The 19,840-nt window shown below is 43.2% G+C and overlaps 1 protein-coding gene and 1 long non-coding RNA gene across 3 annotated transcripts in view; one reads left to right on the top strand and one right to left on the bottom strand.

Moving 5' to 3' along the window:
- The window catches only part of TSPEAR (thrombospondin type laminin G domain and EAR repeats), an 86,611-nt gene that overhangs the window by 27,471 nt on the left and 39,300 nt on the right, over nucleotides 1–19,840 (top strand). For both annotated transcript variants that reach the window (XM_085874065.1, XM_085874066.1), the window contains exons 3-4: nucleotides 18,017–18,252; nucleotides 18,371–18,461. In XM_085874065.1, coding sequence (XP_085730191.1) covers nucleotides 18,017–18,252; nucleotides 18,371–18,461 — 327 coding nt within the window. The remainder of the gene's footprint in view (nucleotides 1–18,016; nucleotides 18,253–18,370; nucleotides 18,462–19,840) is intronic.
- LOC147030232 (uncharacterized) overlaps nucleotides 5,550–19,840 on the bottom strand; it is a 52,935-nt gene continuing 38,644 nt past the window's right edge. Inside the window, exon 3 of the long non-coding RNA XR_015056270.1 lies at nucleotides 5,550–6,153. This is a non-coding gene — a long non-coding RNA (uncharacterized LOC147030232). The remainder of the gene's footprint in view (nucleotides 6,154–19,840) is intronic.

Here is a 19,840-nt window from a genome sequence, read left to right as displayed (position 1 = left end):
AGCTCTGGTTATGCTCATTATAACACAACCTGCTGTAAATGAGACATCTCACAAATGCAAGTGTAAAAGTGCTGTGTAATCCAACTGTTTATGTTATCCACTTTTTTGTCTACAATGTCGTGGCTCATGGAAGCACAATAATCTATACTGATGTGTGTGTGTGTGTGTGTGTGTGTGTGTGTGTGTGTGTGTGTGTGTGTGTGTGTGTGTGTGTGTGTGTGTGTGTGTGTGTGTGTGTGTGTCAGTGTATGCGTCTCCTCCATAACTCCAAAACCATGAAACCTAGCAGCCTGATACTTTGCATGCATACTGACAGAACTCCAAGGTAGTGCATGAATGAAAATTGGGTATTTGGGTTAATTAAAACACCTCTTTTGAAGATAATTAACGGCCTTATTTAATTATATCCTTTATCAAGGCATCATCCTCGGTCACCTTGCTGTCCTTCGCAGTGGTCTTAATAACTCATAAACTGTTAGCCATATCGATTTGAAATTTGGGTCACATGTACCACGTGAAAAGGAAGAACCCTATTGATTTTTGGCATGGCCGGATCCAAGATGGCCAACTGGGGTAGCCATCTTGAAAAAAAATTTTTTGTAATAAATGGAAAACCACTTATCTGATTTCAATTATTTTTGGTTACTACGTTCCTCACCCCTGGGAAACTTTTTCGAGATGATGACCAAATGGTGTCTTGTTTCCAATTCACCTCCCTCATTATCTGGAATATGTATGACCTTTTTCATTCAAAGGCGGGGGATTCGCCATCTCTGATGGTATATTTTTATATGTTGCACTTATGGACATTACGCACAGCTTCTAGGAAATGAAATTGCGAGAAAAAAAATCGAGAAAAAAAGAAAAATAAATAAAAAGTACAAGTAGGCGTGGCTCCACCCGCAAGGGGCATGCTACGCCCCTCATACAAAAGACACAACTAGATCATGATATGTAGCTTGTGTCCAGGTTTCATCAAGATCGCATCAAACGTCACGGGGCTATGCTCTGGAAAGAGTCACAAACAGACAGACAGACAGACAGACAGACAGACAGACAGACAGACACAATGAAACAGTGGTCACTGGTGGCGCCCACGAACAAATTGGACTAATAGCAGCTGACACCCGCACACCATGTGATTAAACAGTACAATTCGTGACTTCGGAAATGATGTAATTCCCCCAAAATGGTTGGTGTGCATGCACAGAACCCCCAGGAAACTGCAGAGTTTGGTGGAAAAATAAAATGAACGAGCCGGGAGGCGACGACGATTCGCGGGCATTATTGAACAATGCAACGATAGGTACAATTGAGTTTGTGGAAGCTTTTGAGGAAGCCCTACTGTAAAAACCTATCTCTTCCGTCAAAATTGACCAAATCAAATCGGATTTTTTATATGTTGTACTTATGGGCATTACACACAGCTTAGAGGAAATGAAATTGCGAGAAAAAAAATCGAGAAAAAAATAAATAAAAAGTTCAAGTGGGCGTGGCTCTGCCCACAAGGGGCGTGGCTCTGCCCACAAGGGGACGTGGGATGCCCCTCATACAAAAAGACAACTCGACCATGATATCTAGCTTGTGTCCAAGTTTCATCAAGATCGCATCAAACGTCACGGAGCTATGCTCTGGAGAGATTCAGAGACAGACAGACAGAAAAACCGGTAGGCAGACATGGGTCGTCCACTACCCAATAGAACCTGCCGCGATGGGCCCGTTCGATGGGGAATGACCTGAGGATTAAGCACAAGAAAATTCATGATTCTAGCTTCAAGGGTTAATGCTGCAGATTTTTTTTTCGTTAAAATACCCCCACATTTAGAGGTTTTTTGGCCATTGCTAGGCAACGGAGGGGTCCATAGCAACGGTTCTTTCTCACACATAACTAGGACATACCATGAACCTACCATACCAGTTTCATGTATATCTGACTCATAGTCTCTGAGATATAACGAACTTCATTTTTGGATTGTTTTCGAACAGGGTTCATTCAAAGTCTATCTTCTCCGACAGTTTTCATAGGATCCGGCTGGAAATTTTTGACAATATGGCTGAATGTACTGCCCACAGTTGCTCGTGGCCCGATTTTTGATTTTCGAAAAAAATTAATTTTTTATGATTTTTCAAAAACTTCAAAGTCCCGTTGCTTGGCAACGGTGGTGTCCGTAGCAACAGTTCTCATTTGCACACAACTAGGTCATGGTATGAACCTACCAACCAAGTTTCATCGGAATCGCCATTGTATTAACTGAAATCGCCATTTTAAATACTGATACTAAGGGTAGAACAAATCTCAAAAAAAAAAATTATTATTTTTTTTTTCGACTAGATCGACTACCCAACAGACACAGGCACAACGAAAATAGTGGTCACTGCTGGCGCCCGCAAACCAATTGTGTGTCCAGGATAAGGATTGTTCACTGAAATGGTTCACATGGCTTGCCTTGTTGACGTATAACCTTATCATACCAGTAAGGGGACATTATGTTACTCTGTTATCATGTGAATCGTAATGATTAAGTTATAGCATGTCATTTTAAGTAAAATTGTTGTTTACTGTACTTACTTTTCTTTACTTTGGACCAAAAGTGTGTCTTAACCTCCTTACTATTGCTGAAAAGGCAGTCAATGTTTTACCTCCTCTTTTTTTGTGAAAAAGGGTTCAATTTGTCAAAACATTTCCACGTTTTCATCCAAAAAGGGGCTTAACATTTCTCAACAATTCGTGAAAAAGGGCGACTGCTTCAAAATTGCAGATACGCATGTGTTGCCCCACATTTTGGTCACTGGCATCACTGGGTTCTAAAAGCAGATCTCATGCTGGGTAGGTAGAGGAACAGCTGTGACTGTCAGCAAGCAGATAGTTGAGGAAGCAGTTTATAAGGACTGGCATGTCGTGCACTGTGAGTTGAGCCAAGTGTGTAGAATCAGCCGCCCTGCCTCGGGGCTGTGTTTTCGATAGATGTCTCACGTAGACACATAATAACAAAGCTAATCCCATTTCACAAAGAAACCAGAAACACAAAATGTGCAGAATTCTCCAGAGTTCTCCGACAGCTATTTCCCACATTGTTGGAGGCGATGAGCTGTTGATTTACTTCGTGAAACTTTAATTAATGGAGACTTTTCATCAAAGATCTCCAACTAATATCTCATTGAAGGTATGATCGATGGTAGCAAGCACATGCTGATTGTTGTTTGGGATATTAAAGGTGTGATACTTGTATGTTATTGATATCCCAGGTACAACCATCAATCAAAATATAACATGGAGACACATTATAAGAACCTGTGCTAACACTGACATGGGAGAACTCTTGCATCACCACGACAATGCAAGAGCTGTTCGATGCGATGGTAAAGGAATTGGAGGGCATTGCTAAGATCGGGTGGACCATGGTCTCCCACCCACCTAACAGCCTGGATTTGGCATCCTTTAGGTTCTTTAAATAGTGGCCATTCAACATATATTTCCTACCTGTTTGGTGTTCCCATCAGAGCACTTAGCTCGTGATGCTGGATCCCAGGTTGAATTTTATGTATTGTGATTTGTTCATTGTCTCCAAATGTCATGCAATTCATTAAAAAGTATAGTGCCGTTTTCTAAAGCAATAATGTATGTACGAACATTAGACACTGTAATAAGAAAATAAAACATTAAAACCAATACGAATACAGGCATTTCACAAACGAGGTTAATGAAAAAGGAGAGAAAGCTTATTGTGCTAAAAAAAATAACTGCACGTGTACAATTGGGAGGATGAAGGGATTGTGCGAGGGATGGAAAGGTTTTATCACGTTATTGGAGCTTCAGTAATCCCACAGGGCATTTGTAAGATTGAATCTACACTCTGTAGAAAGGTATGAGCTGTGCCCTCGATGGTGGAGCCCATTTGAGGGCTCAGGTGGCAGAATGGAACAGGAAGCAAAATGAACAAACTGACATCACATTACAGTGCAACACCAACTAAATGGACACCATCTTGTAAAAAATATCTATATTATAAAAGGAATAGTGTCTGTCTGTCTGTTTGTCATGTTATAACTTCAGAACGGAGTCACAGATTTCAATGAAACCAACGACAGTGGATTCAGGGAACTCCCAGGAAGGATTGTAATAAAAAGTTTTTTTTTTTTAAAGGATGGCAGGTTTGTGTGTGGGTACGTGGGCACCCGTGGTGAAACTGCAAACGCCAACTTGTGACGCTGGTTATCCCCACACGGAGGGCAGGATCTCCCAGAAATCCTTTTATATATTGCTCCATAGATTAACCATCGCAGCAAAGATTGGTATTCCTGGCAGTGAAGCGACGGGTCTTAAAATGCCAGTATTTCATCATTAAAAACTACAAAATTCGAGATCAACTCAAAATAGATTAACTACAATACCTAGTAAACCAAGCCTTAACCTTAACTTACCTAATTGTAACATCATAAAATCATAATACTAACCTCCACGGGCCTTGAGACGTAACCTTTGGGTTCATAGTTGTCCTCCATTCTCATACAGTGCCTTCAGAAAGTATTGACACCCCTCGACTTTGATCACATTTCTTGTGTTACAGCCTGAATTTAAAATGGATTAAATTTAGATTTTTGGTCACTGATGTACACAAAATTCCCCATAATGACAAAGTGAAAACATGTTTTTAGAATTTTTTACAAATTAATTAAACATGAAAAGTTGTTAGGGTTAGAAAAGTTGTCTTGAGTCACTAAGTATTCAACCCCTTTGCTATGACACTCCTAATTGAGCTCGGGTGCATCCAATTTCCTTTGATCATCCTTGAGATTGCTCTACAACTTCATTGGAGTCCACCTGTGGCCAATTCCATTGATTGGACATGATTTCTAAAGAAACACACCTTTCTACACGAGGTCCCACAGTTGATAGTGCATGTCAGAGCAGAAACTCTACCATGAAGTCCAAGGAACTGTCCGTAGAACTCTGAGATAGAATTGTGGGGAGGAATAGATCTGGGGAAGGGTATAAACCAATTTCTAGAGAGTTGAAAGTTCCCAAGAGCACAGTGAGCTCCATCATTATGAAATGGAAAGAATATGGAACTACCCAGACTCTTCCTAGAGCTGGCCGTCCAACCAAACTGAGCAACTGGCAAGGACTGGTCAGGAAGGTGAACAAGAACTCAATGAGCACTCTAACAGAACGACAGAATTCCTTGGCTGAGATTGAAGAACCTGCCGGAAGAACAACAATCTCTGCAGCACTTCACAAATCTCGGCTTTATGGGAGAATGGCCAGACGGAAGCCACTCATGAGAAAAAGGAACATGGAATCATGCCTGGAGTTTGCAAATAGGAACGTGAAAGACTCTGAGAGCGTGAAGCAAAATATTCTGTGGTCTAATGAGAAGAAAATTGAACTCTTTGGCCTGAATGGAAAGTCTGGCGGAAACTGAGCATGGCTCATCACCCATCTAACACCAACCCTACCGTGAAGCATGGGGCTGCTTTTCCCTTGCAGGGACTGAGAGACTTGTAAGGATAGAGGGAACAATGAATGGAGCCAAATACAGACAAATCCTTGAGGAGAACCTGCTTCAGAGTACAAAAGACTTTCGACTGCAGCAAAGATTTACCTTCCAACAGGACAATGACCCCAAGTATGCAGCCATAGCAACACTGGAATGGCTTCTGAACAAGACCGTTAAAGTCCTTGAGTTGCCCGGCCAAAGCCCAGACTTGAATGCCATTGAGAATCTGTGGAAAGACTTGAAGATTGCTGTTCACCGACGCTCTCCATCCAACTTGACAGAGCTTGAGCAAATCTGCGAGGAAGAACGGGAGAAAATCCCCAAATCCAGATGTGCAAATCTGATACAGACATACCCAAGAAGACTTGAAGCTGTCATCGCTGCCAAAGGTGCTTGTACAAAGTGTTGACTCAGGGGGTTGAACACTTATTGACACAAGACATTTCAGCTTTTCATTTTTAATTAATTTGTACAAATTTCTAAAAACAGTTTTCACTTTGTCATTGTGGGGAATTTTGTGTAGATCGGAAACAAAAAAAACTTAATTTAATGCATTTTAAATTGATACTGTAACACAACAAAAGGTGAAAAAGTCGAGGGGTGTGAACACTTTCTGAAGGCACTGTACGTGTCGTGCACTTCATCGTACCAGTCTCTGAAGATAGCCATGGGAGTTGGGGGGGGGGAGGGGTGTGAGAAGAAAACTGTAGTTTAGAGACAATTAATAATGAGCTGCGATGATGGCTCGGCCATTTTGATGAAGAACAAAATGATGCAGACAAGGACAATGAAGAATGAAAGACATCATACAGCATCTCTTGTTCAGTGGCACAGCACAGCAATGTTGCTCGGATTGTGGAGGTTTTATAACTATGAAGAAGAAGGTAGTTTCATTGGCTCATGGTTACATCCTGGGCTGGTCACCACAATGCAGGATACTCAAATGGCTCGTTCTTCCCAGTAAGCTGGTACTCATTTTGCCAACCTCAGAAGGATGACAGGCTGAGTCAACCCACCTGGTGTTATCTTAACAGCATGATAGGGGCTTGAACTCTGGGACTGTAACATGTTAAACCTGCAACCTTAACCATTAAGCCAACACCAGGCTTTCATAACCATGTATGGCAATATCAATGGTACTATGTTGTGGGTCAAAAGGGAATGGTCAATATTGTTGTTTCACTCTCAAGTCAACAAATGAGTTAGGAGACAGAGTCACCACTCACTGTCAAACCAAGGAGCTTTGGCTCTCCGCTGGAATGTACTTGTTCAAATGATAGCTCATTACACACCCCTCATCTCAAATGCTGCAGTACAATGTTCTGCTAATATGCCCATGGCAATCTCATGAACTTGTATCTCCACTCTCCACCATGTTTTGGCAGCCTCAGGGCTCAACAAATCTCCAACCATGATCTGCACTTTAGCACTGCAGCACCTGCCATTGCCAAGTGTGATAATCGCATCTGCCAACCCAGCACCACTCTACTCTACACTGACTGATGCCAGACCAAGTATGACCTCCACAGTTTCACGAGCCTCGATCTATCTCAAACCCATGAGTCCATTACATCTTCCCTCCAATATGGGACTTTCCAAATGATGTAATCCGCCCCAGAATGCTCAGTTTGTGCATGCGCAGAAACCTCGAGCAAAAACAGTCATCGATGCAGGGAACGTATAATCGTGCATGCCGGATAAGGATTGTTAACTAAATATCTCACAAAGCTTCCATAAGAAGCCAAAAATTCTTGGAATAGTACCTGAGAGACAGGCGTGTGCCTTTGCACAACGAAACATTTGGAGAACTTTCTGATCAACTTGACCAAAAGTTGATATCTTGCAGCCCGTACTTCAAAAACTCCCGATGCTATGGGCCCGTGCAAGGCCTGTGGACAGGCCGTGGATGAGCGTGTTCTATCCGACCTCCCCGATCATCCCTGTCAGTGAGGCCTGTCACATTTGCCACGGCGGCCGTGGGGTCTCCAAAATCTACGGCCACTAGCAATTATACGGCGGCCGCAGTATTTCCACGATCACACAATGTAGCAGTCACATATGTTTTTATTTTTCGGGGAGCCGCACGGCATATTTATAAATTGTGGAGACCGAAAACGTGGGGGTGCCGTACGGTCTTTCATTTCATGTCGCACGGTGACCTTAGGGTGTTCCTGCGGCGGCCATAGAATTTTCAAGGCAGACGCAAGGTGCCCGCAGGGGGGCCCTAAGGCGAACGTGCGGCCAGACGGATGGTAACGAGTGGGTTCTTTTTTATTTTTTTTTACCAGTTTTTTTGTTTCGGCTTGTCGAATTGCTACGGCGAACGTAGAAATGAAAAAAAGTTATAACTCCACGTCATAATTCCACGGCGACCTTACGACCTGTAAAATATAGCCAAACGGCGTAGGGCCACCCTGAGGCCACCGCAGAAACTCTGCGGCCGCTGCACGTTTCTGTCAATTCAGAGGGCGTACGGCCACCGTATCCTCGCCGTAGAGCAAATGTGACTTAGGCCTAAGTGGACTTTGAACTTTGTGGGATTACCTCATGTGAACATGGCAGGTTTAGTGATGTACTTAATGGACATCTGCAATTGGAAAGACGATGCCATTATTATCAACATTCAGGCAGATTTCACAGAGGGAGAGACATCGTATCTGGTTTCGTTGCTTCTTACCACTGATGGGAAGGTCATATCTGGGGCTTGTCAATGCATAGAAAAAGTTTAAAATTTTGATATTTACTATAAATCATGTTTTGGAAGATGGTGGGGAGGGGGGAGTGGGAGATGTATGGGCTGTGAGGGTCGTTATATATATATATATATATATATATATATATATATATATATATATATATTTTGTTTGGTTCCAGGGTCAGAAGAGAAATACTAGATTTTTGCATGTATTGGTAAAAGGTGAAGCGTTCGTCCGTGTGTGTGTGTGTGTGTGTGTGTGTGTGTGTGTGTGTGTGTGTGTGTGTGTGTGTGTGTGTGTGTGTGTGTGTGTGTGTTATATCTACTGCCACTGCTAGCTTGTACTAACAGGAAACAAACACCAACTAACCCTGCCTGTAAAATCCCAGGATGGTAGTTTATCGCCGATTCAGGATTCAAACCCAGGGCAGACAAGACAGCTCATAGGAGGCAATCCTGCTAGCCCCAAAAGAAGTAATTACCCAGTGTGAGTGAGGCGAAAAGCACAGTTAAGCAATTGGTTCACTTTGTCGGTCTGTCTGTCTATCTCTCCAAAAACGTCAGTTTATGATTGAGGAACAACTTTAATTTCAATTGAATGTTCTTATTTTGAACACAAATCTGCAGTTTATCAATACTTTGGCTCTGAATTTGTCCTGAACCACACATGTGAAGAGACAAATGAGATGATTTTTATTTAGTCTGTCTGCCTGCCTGGCAGTCAAACACAATTGAAAATCGTTCCAAACAGGAAACTCATTGTTTTTAGTGACATCACAAAGGACATAAACAACTGGCACAAATAACTAATGTAATGTGTTAAACAAGGTGGTGTAATAAGACATTACATCGATGACGGTAAACTTCCAAAAATGTTTTTCTACAACCTTTAAAATCTTCATTTCATTTCAATTAAATTATATATTTGAACACTGTAGAACACACATCACCTTATTGACACTTTCAAAAATCCTTTCGTTTTGCAGTACTTGGACAAAATATTATGGCCTTTTACATCATTTCGACCAATCAAATTTGGCGCTCACAGACCCCGCCAATGTCCTTTTATTTTCCTCAAGACTGCGTGAGGTAAAGAGTGCTATGAACTCGATAATTGATTTTGTAAAATAGGTACTGGTTTAATCTCCACTTGAACAGGACAAGCTCGCAGCTAATCCTCTCATGGATTGGGAGGATCGAGACGCTTGAGGGATCCAGATCGAGTGTGATATGGTCATATATTTGTCCTCTTCTTCTTGCAATGTCAACTGCTACAGTCCAGCCCAATTGCATCTTCCCCATCTTATTTTGCTTTCCCCACTCAGGGGGGCCCTCTTCGTTTTTGGGCTCAACCCTACCCCTGTCGTGTTAATACAGATAAAATAAATTATTAAATATATGACCTCAACTTTCAGAGCAAGGAAAATGCATTCCCTTCTAACAACATGCAAATATCAAAAAATAATCAGAAATGCTTTGTGTACTTTTACCATTCAAGTTAACAACATTGTCACACAGTACAATCAGAAAAATGGATGCAATGGTGTCTGCAAACCATCAAGAAATATGGAGCTCTGATCGAACACCACAATACACCCTCCCCAACATACACTTATGCTCTCCAACAAACAGTGCCTGTAGAAAGTCTACACCCCCTTTCAAAATCTTCACCTTTTGTTGCCTTATAGCCTGGAATTAAATTGCATTAAATCACACTTTTCCACCGATGTTTACACATCGTAACCCACAACTGCCAAGTGAAAAACAAATTCTACTAATTTCAGAAAATTTATTAAAAACAGAAAACTAGAATATCTTGGTTGGATAAGTGTCCACCCCCCTTATAAGAGCAATTGAAAATTAGCTCAGGTGTAACCAATCACCTTCAAAATCACACACCAAGTTAATTAGCTTCCATCCATCCATTGGGACCATACTCTGTGCAGAGCGTTGGTGCTGCCGAAGCAGTCTCCTTCGCTATTGGGCACAATCCTGGACAGGTCACCACTCCGGCACAGGATACCAGCAAACTGGCACTCATTTTGCCGACCTCAGAAGGATATCAGGCAGGGTCAACCCCACCTGGTATTAATTCAACAGAAAGGGGGATTTTAATTGAGGATTCTCGGATCCCAAGCCCACCACCCTAACTATTAAGCCAACACCAGACATAATTAGCCTCCACCTGTGTTAAATTGAAGTGATTCTGATTATTTCAGAATAAAATCAGTTGTTTCTATAGGTTTCCTCTGCTAGGTAGTGCATTTCACAGCAAAGACTCAACCATGAGCACCAAGGAACTTTCAAAAGACCTTTAGGATGAAGTTTTGGAAAGGCACAGATCAGGAAATGGGTATAAAAATATTTCAAGGGCCTTTAATATCCTTTGGAGCACAGTCAAGACAATCATTAAGAAGTGGAAGGCAGATGGTACCACCAAGACCCTTGCCTAGATCAGACTATCCCTCCAAACTGGATGACCAAGCAAGGAGGATACTGATCAGAGAGACCACCAAGAGGCCAATGGAAACTTTGAAAGAGCTCCATGCCTTTATGGCAAAGATTGGTCACTGTGTGCGTGTCACAATATCCCAAGAAGTCTGGCCTGTACGGTCGGGTGGCAAGAAGGAAGCCATTATTCAAAAAAGCCCACCTTGAGTCCCATTTGAGGTATGCAAAAAAACACTCCAGAGATTCTGAAACCATGTGGCAAAAAGTTTTGTGGTCTGACGAAACCAAGATGGAACTTTTTGGCCAAAATGCAAAACATTAAGTTTGGCACAAACCCAACACAACACATCGCCCAAAGAACACCATCCCTACTGTGAAGCATAGTGGTGGCAGCATCATGTTATGGGGATGTTTCTCATCAGTAGAAATGGGGGCACTTGTCAGGATAGAAGGGAAAATGGATGGAGCAAAATTCCAGAAAAATCCAAGCAGAACATCTGCTGTCCTCTGCAAGAATGCTGAAATTGGATTGGAAGTTCACCTTTCAACATGACAACGACCTGAAGCACATAACCAAAGCTACACTGGAGTGGCTAAGGAATAAAAATATAAAAGTCCTTGATTGTCCCAGTCAGAGCCCTGACCAAAATCCAATCAAAAATCTGGCATTGCTTGAAGATTGCTGTCCATCAACACTCCCCACTAAACTTAACTGAGCTTGAACAGTTTTGTGCAGAAGAATGGGCAAATATTGCCCAATGAAGGTGTGCAAAGTTGGTGGAGAGCTATCCCAACAGACTCACAGCTGTAATTGCTGTCAAAGGTGCTTCCACCAAGTACTAACTCAGGGGGGTGGACACTTATCCAACCAAGATATTCTAGTTTTGTGTTTTTAATTAATTTTCTGAAATTTTTAGAATTTGTTTTTCACTTGGAAGTTGTGGATTACGATGTGTAACTAAAGGTGGAAAAAGTATGATGTAATGCAATTTAATTCCAGGCTAGAAGGCAACAAAAGGTGAAAATTTTGAAAGAGGGTATAGACTTTCTATAGGCACTGTACCCCCACCCCCTTTCCTTACATACACAAGCCCTCCCTTACATACACTTACACTCCTACACACCTCCCTTATATACACACACCCTCCATTACATACACTTACACACCTCCCTTATATACACACACCCTCACTTGCATACACTTGCACTCCTATACACTCACACCCTCCCTTGCATACAGTTACACTCCTACACACCTCCCTCATATACACACACACTCCCTTACATCCACTTACACTCTCCTTACATACACTTACACACCTCTCTTATATACAACACCCTTCCTTACATACACACACTCTCCTACACACCTCCCTTATATACACACACCCTCCCTTACATACACTTACACTCTCATTCACATCTCTCTTACATTCTCCTACAAACACTTACACTTTCTTACATTACTCTCCTACATAACTCCCTTACACACTTACACTCTCCTACGTATCTCCCTCACATACACACTCCCTCCCTTATACATAATTGTCTGGACACAACTTTGAGGTTGTGGGTCCATTGATATTGAGTAATCTACTGATGTGGATCTGCGACCCGGTTGTGGATCCGCCATTTGGAGAGGTTCTGGGCTGAAAGGATTGAAACCTCGATGAAAAACGGTGCCCAGCTGATGATCCGGGCAGTGGGGAAATCAGTAAATTGCTTATAAGTGAAGGTTATAACTTCATATAAAAATATATTTTGGAAGTACTTACCAGAACAGTGTGTGTGTGTGTGTGTGTGTGTGTGTGTGTGTGTGTGTGTGTGTGTGTGTGTGTGTGTGTGTGTGTGTGTGTGTGTGTGTGTGTGTGTTTTTACATCTGGCTTCCTTCTTGGGACAACAGTGCAGTAATTTGTCTTTACTTTGAATTCACTAGAATTCCAAATAATGCTTCTGCAAAGGGAATTTTCCATGACTGTTGCCTCACAATTTGATTTCTTGCTCGAAAGGTGTTTTCTTGGTTCACTTGCCACATATATGGTTGGTTGTGCTTGTTCACTTGCCACATATATCTGGTTGGTTGTGCTTGTTCACTTGCCTCACATATCTGGTTGGTTGTGCTTGTTCACTTGCCACATATATCAGGTTGGTTGTGCTTGTTCACTTGCCTCACATATATTGTTGGTTGTGCTTGTTCACTTGCCACATATATCTGGTTGGTTGCGCTTGTTCACTTGCCACATATATCTGGTTGGTTATGCTTGTTCACTTGCCTCATATATCTGGTTGGTTGTGCTTGTTCACTTGCCACATATATCTGGTTGGTTGTGCTTGTTCACTTGCCTCACATATCTGGTTGGTTGTGCTTGTTCACTTGCCACATATATCTGGTTGGTTGTGCTTGTTCACTTGCCTCACATATCTGGTTGGTTGTGCTTGTTCACTTGCTACACATATATGGTTGGTTGTGCTTGTTCACTTGCCACATATATCTGGTTGGTTGTGCTTGTTCACTTGCCTCACATATCTGGTTGGTTGTGCTTGTTCACTTGCCTCACATATCTGGTTGGTTGTGCTTGTTCACTTGCTACACATATATGGTTGGTTGTGCTTGTTCACTTGCCACACATATATGGTTGGTTGTGCTTGTTCACTTGCCACATATATCTGGTTGGTTGTGCTTGTTCACTTGCCACATATATCTGGTTGGTTGTGCTTGTTCACTTGCCTCACATATCTGGTTGGTTGTGCTTGTTCATTTGCCACACATATCTGGTTGGTTGTGCTTGTTCACTTGCCACACATATGTAGTTAGTTGTGCTTGTTCACTTGCCACACATATCTGGTTGGTTGTGCTTGTTCACTTGCCTCACATATATGGTTGGTTGTGCTTGTTCACTTGCCACACATATCTGGTTGGTTGTGCTTGTTCACTTGCCACACATATCTGGTTGGTTGTGCTTGTTCACTTGCCACACATATCTGGTTGGTTGTACTTGTTCACTTGCGACATGTATCTGGTTGGTTGTGCTTGTTCACTTGCCTCACATATCTGGTTGGTTGTGCTTGTTCACTTGCCTCACATATCTGGTTGGTTGTGCTTGTTCACTTGCCTCACATATCTGGTTGGTTGTGCTTGTTCACTTGCCACACATATCTGGTTGGTTGTGCTTGTTCACTTGCCTCACATATCTGGTTGGTTGTGCTTGTTCACTTGCCTCACATATCTGGTTGGTTGTGCTTGTTCACTTGCCACACAAATCTGGTTGGTTGTGCTTGTTCACTTGCCTCACATATCTGGTTGGTTGTGCTTGTTCACTTGCCTCACATATCTGGTTGGTTGTGCTTGTTCACTTGCCTCACATATCTGGTTGGTTGTGCTTGTTCACTTGCCACACATATCTGGTTGGTTGTGCTTGTTCACTTGCCACACATATCTGGTTGGTTGTGCTTGTTCACTTGCCTCACATATCTGGTTGGTTCTGCTTGTTCACTTGCCTCACATACCTGGTTGGTTGTGCTTGTTCACTTGCCACACATATCTGGTTGGTTGTGCTTGTTCACTTGCCTCACATATCTGGTTGGTTGTGCTTGTTCACTTGCCACACATATCTGGTTGGTTGTGCTTGTTCACTTGCCTCACATATCTGGTTGGTCGTGCTTGTTCACTTGCCTCACACATCTGGTTGGTCGTGCTTGTTCACTTGCCTCACATATCTGGTTGGTTGTGCTTGTTCACTTGCCTCACATATCTGGTTGGTTGTGCTTGTTCACTTGCCTCACATATCTGGTTGGTTGTGCTTGTTCACTTCCCTCACAAATCTGGTTGGTTGTGCTTGTTCACTTGCCTCACATATCTGGTTGGTTGTGCTTGTTCACTTGCCACACATATCTGGTTGGTTGTGCTTGTTCACTTGCCACACATATCTGGTTGGTTGTGCTTGTTCACTTGCCTCACATATCTGGTTGGTTCTGCTTGTTCACTTGCCTCACATACCTGGTTGGTTGTGCTTGTTCACTTGCCACACATATCTGGTTGGTTGTGCTTGTTCACTTGCCTCACATATCTGGTTGGTTGTGCTTGTTCACTTGCCTCACATATCTGGTTGGTTGTGCTTGTTCACTTGCCTCACATATCTGGTTGGTTGTGCTTGTTCACTTGCCACACATATCTGGTTGGTTGTGCTTGTTAACTTGCCTCACATATATGGTTGGTTGTGCTTGCTCACTTGCCTCACATATCTGGTTGGTTGTGCTTGTTCACTTAGCTCACATATCTGGTTGGTTGTGCTTGTTCACTTGCCTCACATACCTGGTTGGTTGTGCTTGTTCACTTGCCACACATATCTCGTTGGTTGTGCTTGTTCATCTACCACACATATCTGGTTGGTCGTGCTTGTTCACTTGCCTCACACATCTGGTTAGTCGTGCTTGTTCACTTGCCTCACATATCTGGTTGGTTGTGCTTGTTCACTTCCCTCACAAATCTGGTTGGTTGTGCTTGTTCACTTGCCATACAAATCTGGTTGGTTGTGCTTGTTCACTTGCCTCACATATCTGGTTGGTTGTGCTTGTTCATCTACCACACATATCTGGTTGGTTGTGCTTGTTCACTTGCTACATATATCTGGTTGGTTGTGCTTGTTCACCTGCCACACAAATCTGGTTGGTTGTGCTTGTTCACTTGCCTCATATCCGGTTGGTTGTGCTTGTTCACTTGCCACATATATCTGGTTGGTTGTGCTTGTTCACTTGCCTCACATATCTGGTTGGTTGTGCTTGTTCACTTGCCTTACATATCTGGTTGGTTGTGCTTGTTCACTTGCCACACATATCTGGTTGGTTGTGCTTGTTCACTTGCTACATATATCTGGTTGGTTGTGCTTGTTCACCTGCCACACAAATCTGGTTGGTTGTGCTTGTTCACTTGCCTCATATCCGGTTGGTTGTGCTTGTTCACTTGCCACATATATCTGGTTGGTTGTGCTTGTTCACTTGCCTCACATATCTGGTTGGTTGTGCTTGTTCACTTGCCTTACATATCTGGTTGGTTGTGCTTGTTCACTTGCCACACATATCTGGTTGGTTGTGCTTGTTCACTTGCCACACATATCTGGTTGGTTGTGCTTGTTCACTTGCCACACATATCTGGTTGGTTGTGCTTGTTCATTTGCCTCACATATCTGCTTGGTTGTGCTTGTTCATTTGCCTCACATATCTGGTTGGTCGTGCTTGTTCACTTGCCTCACATATCTGGTTGGTCGTGCTTGTTCACTTGCCTCACATATCTGGTTGGTTGTGCTTGTTCACTTGCCTCACACATCTGGTTGGTCGTGCTTGTTCACTTGCCTCACATATCTGGTTGGTTGTGCTTGTTCACTTGCCTCACATATCTGGTTGGTTGTGCTTGTTCACTTGCCTCACATATCTGGTTGGTTGTGCTTGTTCATTTGCCTCACATATCTGCTTGGTTGTGCTTGTTCATTTGCCTCACATATCTGGTTGGTCGTGCTTGTTCACTTGCCTCACATATCTGGTTGGTCGTGCTTGTTCACTTGCCTCACATATCTGGTTGGTCGTGCTTGTTCACTTGCCTCACATATCTGGTTGGTTGTGCTTGTTCACTTGCCTCACAAATCTGGTTGGTTGTGCTTGTTCACTTGCCACACAAATCTGGTTGGTTGTGCTTGTTCACTTGCCTCACATATCTGGTTGGTTGTGCTTGTTCACTTGCCTCACATATCTGGTTGGTTGTGCTTGTTCACTTGCCACACATATCTGGTTGGTTGTGCTTTTTCACTTGCCACACATATCTGGTTGGTTGTGCTTGTTCACTTGCCACACAAATCTGGTTGGTTGTGCTTGTTCACTTGCTACATATATCTGGTTGGTTGTGCTTGTTCACCTGCCACACAAATCTGGTTGGTTGTGCTTGTTCACTTGCCTCATATCCGGTTGGTTGTGCTTGTTCACTTGCCACATATATCTGGTTGGTTGTGCTTGTTCACTTGCCTCACATATCTGGTTGTTGTGCTTGTTCACTTGCCTTACATATCTGGTTGGTTGTGCTTGTTCACTTGCCACACATATCTGGTTGGTTGTGCTTGTTCACTTGCTACATATATCTGGTTGGTTGTGCTTGTTCACCTGCCACACAAATCTGGTTGGTTGTGCTTGTTCACTTGCCTCATATCCGGTTGGTTGTGCTTGTTCACTTGCCACATATATCTGGTTGGTTGTGCTTGTTCACTTGCCTCACATATCTGGTTGGTTGTGCTTGTTCACTTGCCTTACATATCTGGTTGGTTGTGCTTGTTCACTTGCCACACATATCTGGTTGGTTGTGCTTGTTCACTTGCCACACATATCTGGTTGGTTGTGCTTGTTCACTTGCCACACATATCTGGTTGGTTGTGCTTGTTCATTTGCCTCACATATCTGCTTGGTTGTGCTTGTTCATTTGCCTCACATATCTGGTTGGTCGTGCTTGTTCACTTGCCTCACATATCTGGTTGGTCGTGCTTGTTCACTTGCCTCACATATCTGGTTGGTTGTGCTTGTTCACTTGCCTCACATATCTGGTTGGTTGTGCTTGTTCACTTGCCACACATATCTGGTTGGTTGTGCTTGTTCACTTGCCTCACATATCTGGTTGGTTGTGCTTGTTCACTTGCCTCACATATCTGCTTGGTTGTGCTTGTTCATTTGCCACATATATCTGGTTGGTTGTGCTTGTTCACTTGCCTCACATATCTGGTTGGTTGTGCTTGTTCACTTGCCACACATATCTGGTTGGTTGTGCTTTTTCACTTGCCACACATATCTGGTTGGTTGTGCTTGTTCACTTGCCTCACATATCTGGTTGGTTGTGCTTGTTCACTTGCCTCACATATCTGCTTGGTTGTGCTTGTTCACTTGCCACATATATCTGGTTGGTTGTGCTTGTTCACTTGCCTCACATATCTGGTTGGTTGTGCTTGTTCACTTGCCACACATATCTGGTTGGTTGTGCTTTTTCACTTGCCACACATATCTGGTTGGTTGTGCTTGTTCACTTGCCACACAAATCTGGTTGGTTGTGCTTTTTCACTTGCCACACATATCTGGTTGGTTGTGCTTGTTCACTTGCCACACATATCTGGTTGGTTGTGCTTGTTCACTTGCCTCACATATCTAGTTGGTCGTGCTTGTTCACTTGCCTCACATATCTGGTTGGTTGTGCTTGTTCACTTGCCTCACATATCTAGTTGGTCGTGCTTGTTCACTTGCCACACGTATCTGGTTGGTTGTGCTTGTTCACCTGCCACACATATCTGGTTGGTTGTGCTTGTTCACCTGCCACACATACAAATCTGGTTGGTCGTGCCACAGAAATGGGAGACTATCCTGGCGATTGAGCATCATCATAGCAGAAAGGTCCGGTTTGCCATCCATGTGACGCGCACCACCTTGCTGTTCGAGTTTTCTCCAATGGACAGACATGCGACCTGGAATCAGCGAGTCCGCTTTCAGAACCACAGGTTTAACTTCCAATGGCACACGTTTGTCCTGACCGTCACTCTCAACCATGCGGCCCTGACCATGGACTGTGGAGTGACTATGTCCAGGTGGGCACCGTACCATGGACTTGGTTAAGCAAAACTGGAAACGTTGGTGAAGGAAATGTTAGCTTTGAGGTTTATATGGTTCGTGTCGAGTCACTACAATAATTATTTTCAATTATAGGACCCTGAAGACCTCTTTCCCTGCTGAGCTGAGCACCAGCAGTACCACAGTGCATGTCGGAAACCGTGGCCGACGTAAAGGAACCTTCACGGTGAGAGGTGTGAGTGGAGGTGAGTGATGTTGATTGGAGGTGAGTGATGTTGATTGGAGGTGAGTGGTGTTTCTTGAGGGTGAGTGGTGTTTCTTGAGGGTGAGTGAAATTGAATGGGGTGAATGAAATTGATTGCTTTTGATAGGAAGTGAGGTTGATTGGGTGTGAGTTGGGATGATTGAGTGAGGTTTATTGGGGATGAATGAGGTTGATTTGGGTTGAGTGAAGCTGAGTTTTGGGAGTGAGGGTGAATGGAGGTGAATTACAAAGTAGAGTGTGTGTATGAGTGAGGTTAATTGGCAGCGAGTGATTATGAGTGAAATTGAATGAGTATTGTGGTTGATTCGGGGTGAGTCAGGGTGAGTACATGAGAGTGATTGGAGGTGAGTAAATGTGAATCATTGGGGGTGAGTGAAGGTGTGTGTGGTTGATTGGGGGTGATTGACGGTGTGTGTGGTTGACTTTGGGGTGATTGATGAGTGTGGGTGATTGGGGTAGAGTGTAGGGTGTGACCATGAGTGGAGGTGTGATCGATTGGGGTGAGTAATGGTGTACATGGAGTGAGAGAAAGTGGGAGTGAGTGTTCAATTCAAATGATTTAAGGGTTTGAGGATGACTAAGTTTGAGTGTGTGAGGTTGATTTCAAGGGAGTGAGGGTGAATAAGGTTGATTCGAAGTGAGTGAGGTTGATGTGAATGTGTGAATTTGATTGGGAGTGAGTGAATGCGAATGTAGGATGTAGGGTGTGAGGTTGAATGAGGGTGAGTGGAGGAGAGTGAAGTAAACTGGAAGTAAATGCAGGAGAGTTAAGTCAACTGGGAGTCATTAACGAATGGTCATGATGTGGTTTCTCGAACAGTATTTTACGGCATGTCTATGTACGGGATTAGTTTGATTTGAGCCTTTTGTGATTTGTGTTTTCAGTCCCACATCGGTTTTCATAAGTCTTAGTCAATCTCCCTTGAGCTTCGGCCAAGCATTTGAACTGCTATTTTAAAATACCCTCGGTATGTTTTACATTTTCAGAGGAACCTTAGTTCTCAGGGCAGCTTGCACAAAGTGTACATTGTTGTTATTTTAACATGTATATTGTTGTTGTAATAACAATCGTTATTATAAGGATCATCGAGTGCAAAAGCCTTACGAGGATCGGCGTGCACCCGAACAGCCTGATGTCAGTACAACCACCGGTGGCTTTTGGTTTAGAGGGAGAGCCACACTTGTACAGCCTGGTGTCAGTACAACCACCGGTGGCTTTTGGTTTAGAGGGAGCCACACTTGCACAGCCTGGTGTCATTACTACCGCTGGTGGCTTTTGGTTTAGAGGGAGCCACACTTGTACAGCCTGGTGTCATTACTACCGCTGGTGGCTTTTGGTT

This window comes from Eptatretus burgeri, chromosome 3 (assembly GCF_056783735.1).
Source record: "Eptatretus burgeri isolate ZD-2024b chromosome 3, Ebu_testis_v1, whole genome shotgun sequence".
Taxonomy (NCBI): domain Eukaryota; kingdom Metazoa; phylum Chordata; class Myxini; order Myxiniformes; family Myxinidae; genus Eptatretus; species Eptatretus burgeri.
Note: the sequence above shows the minus strand (reverse complement) of the source record. Positions and strands in the feature narration are given on the sequence as shown.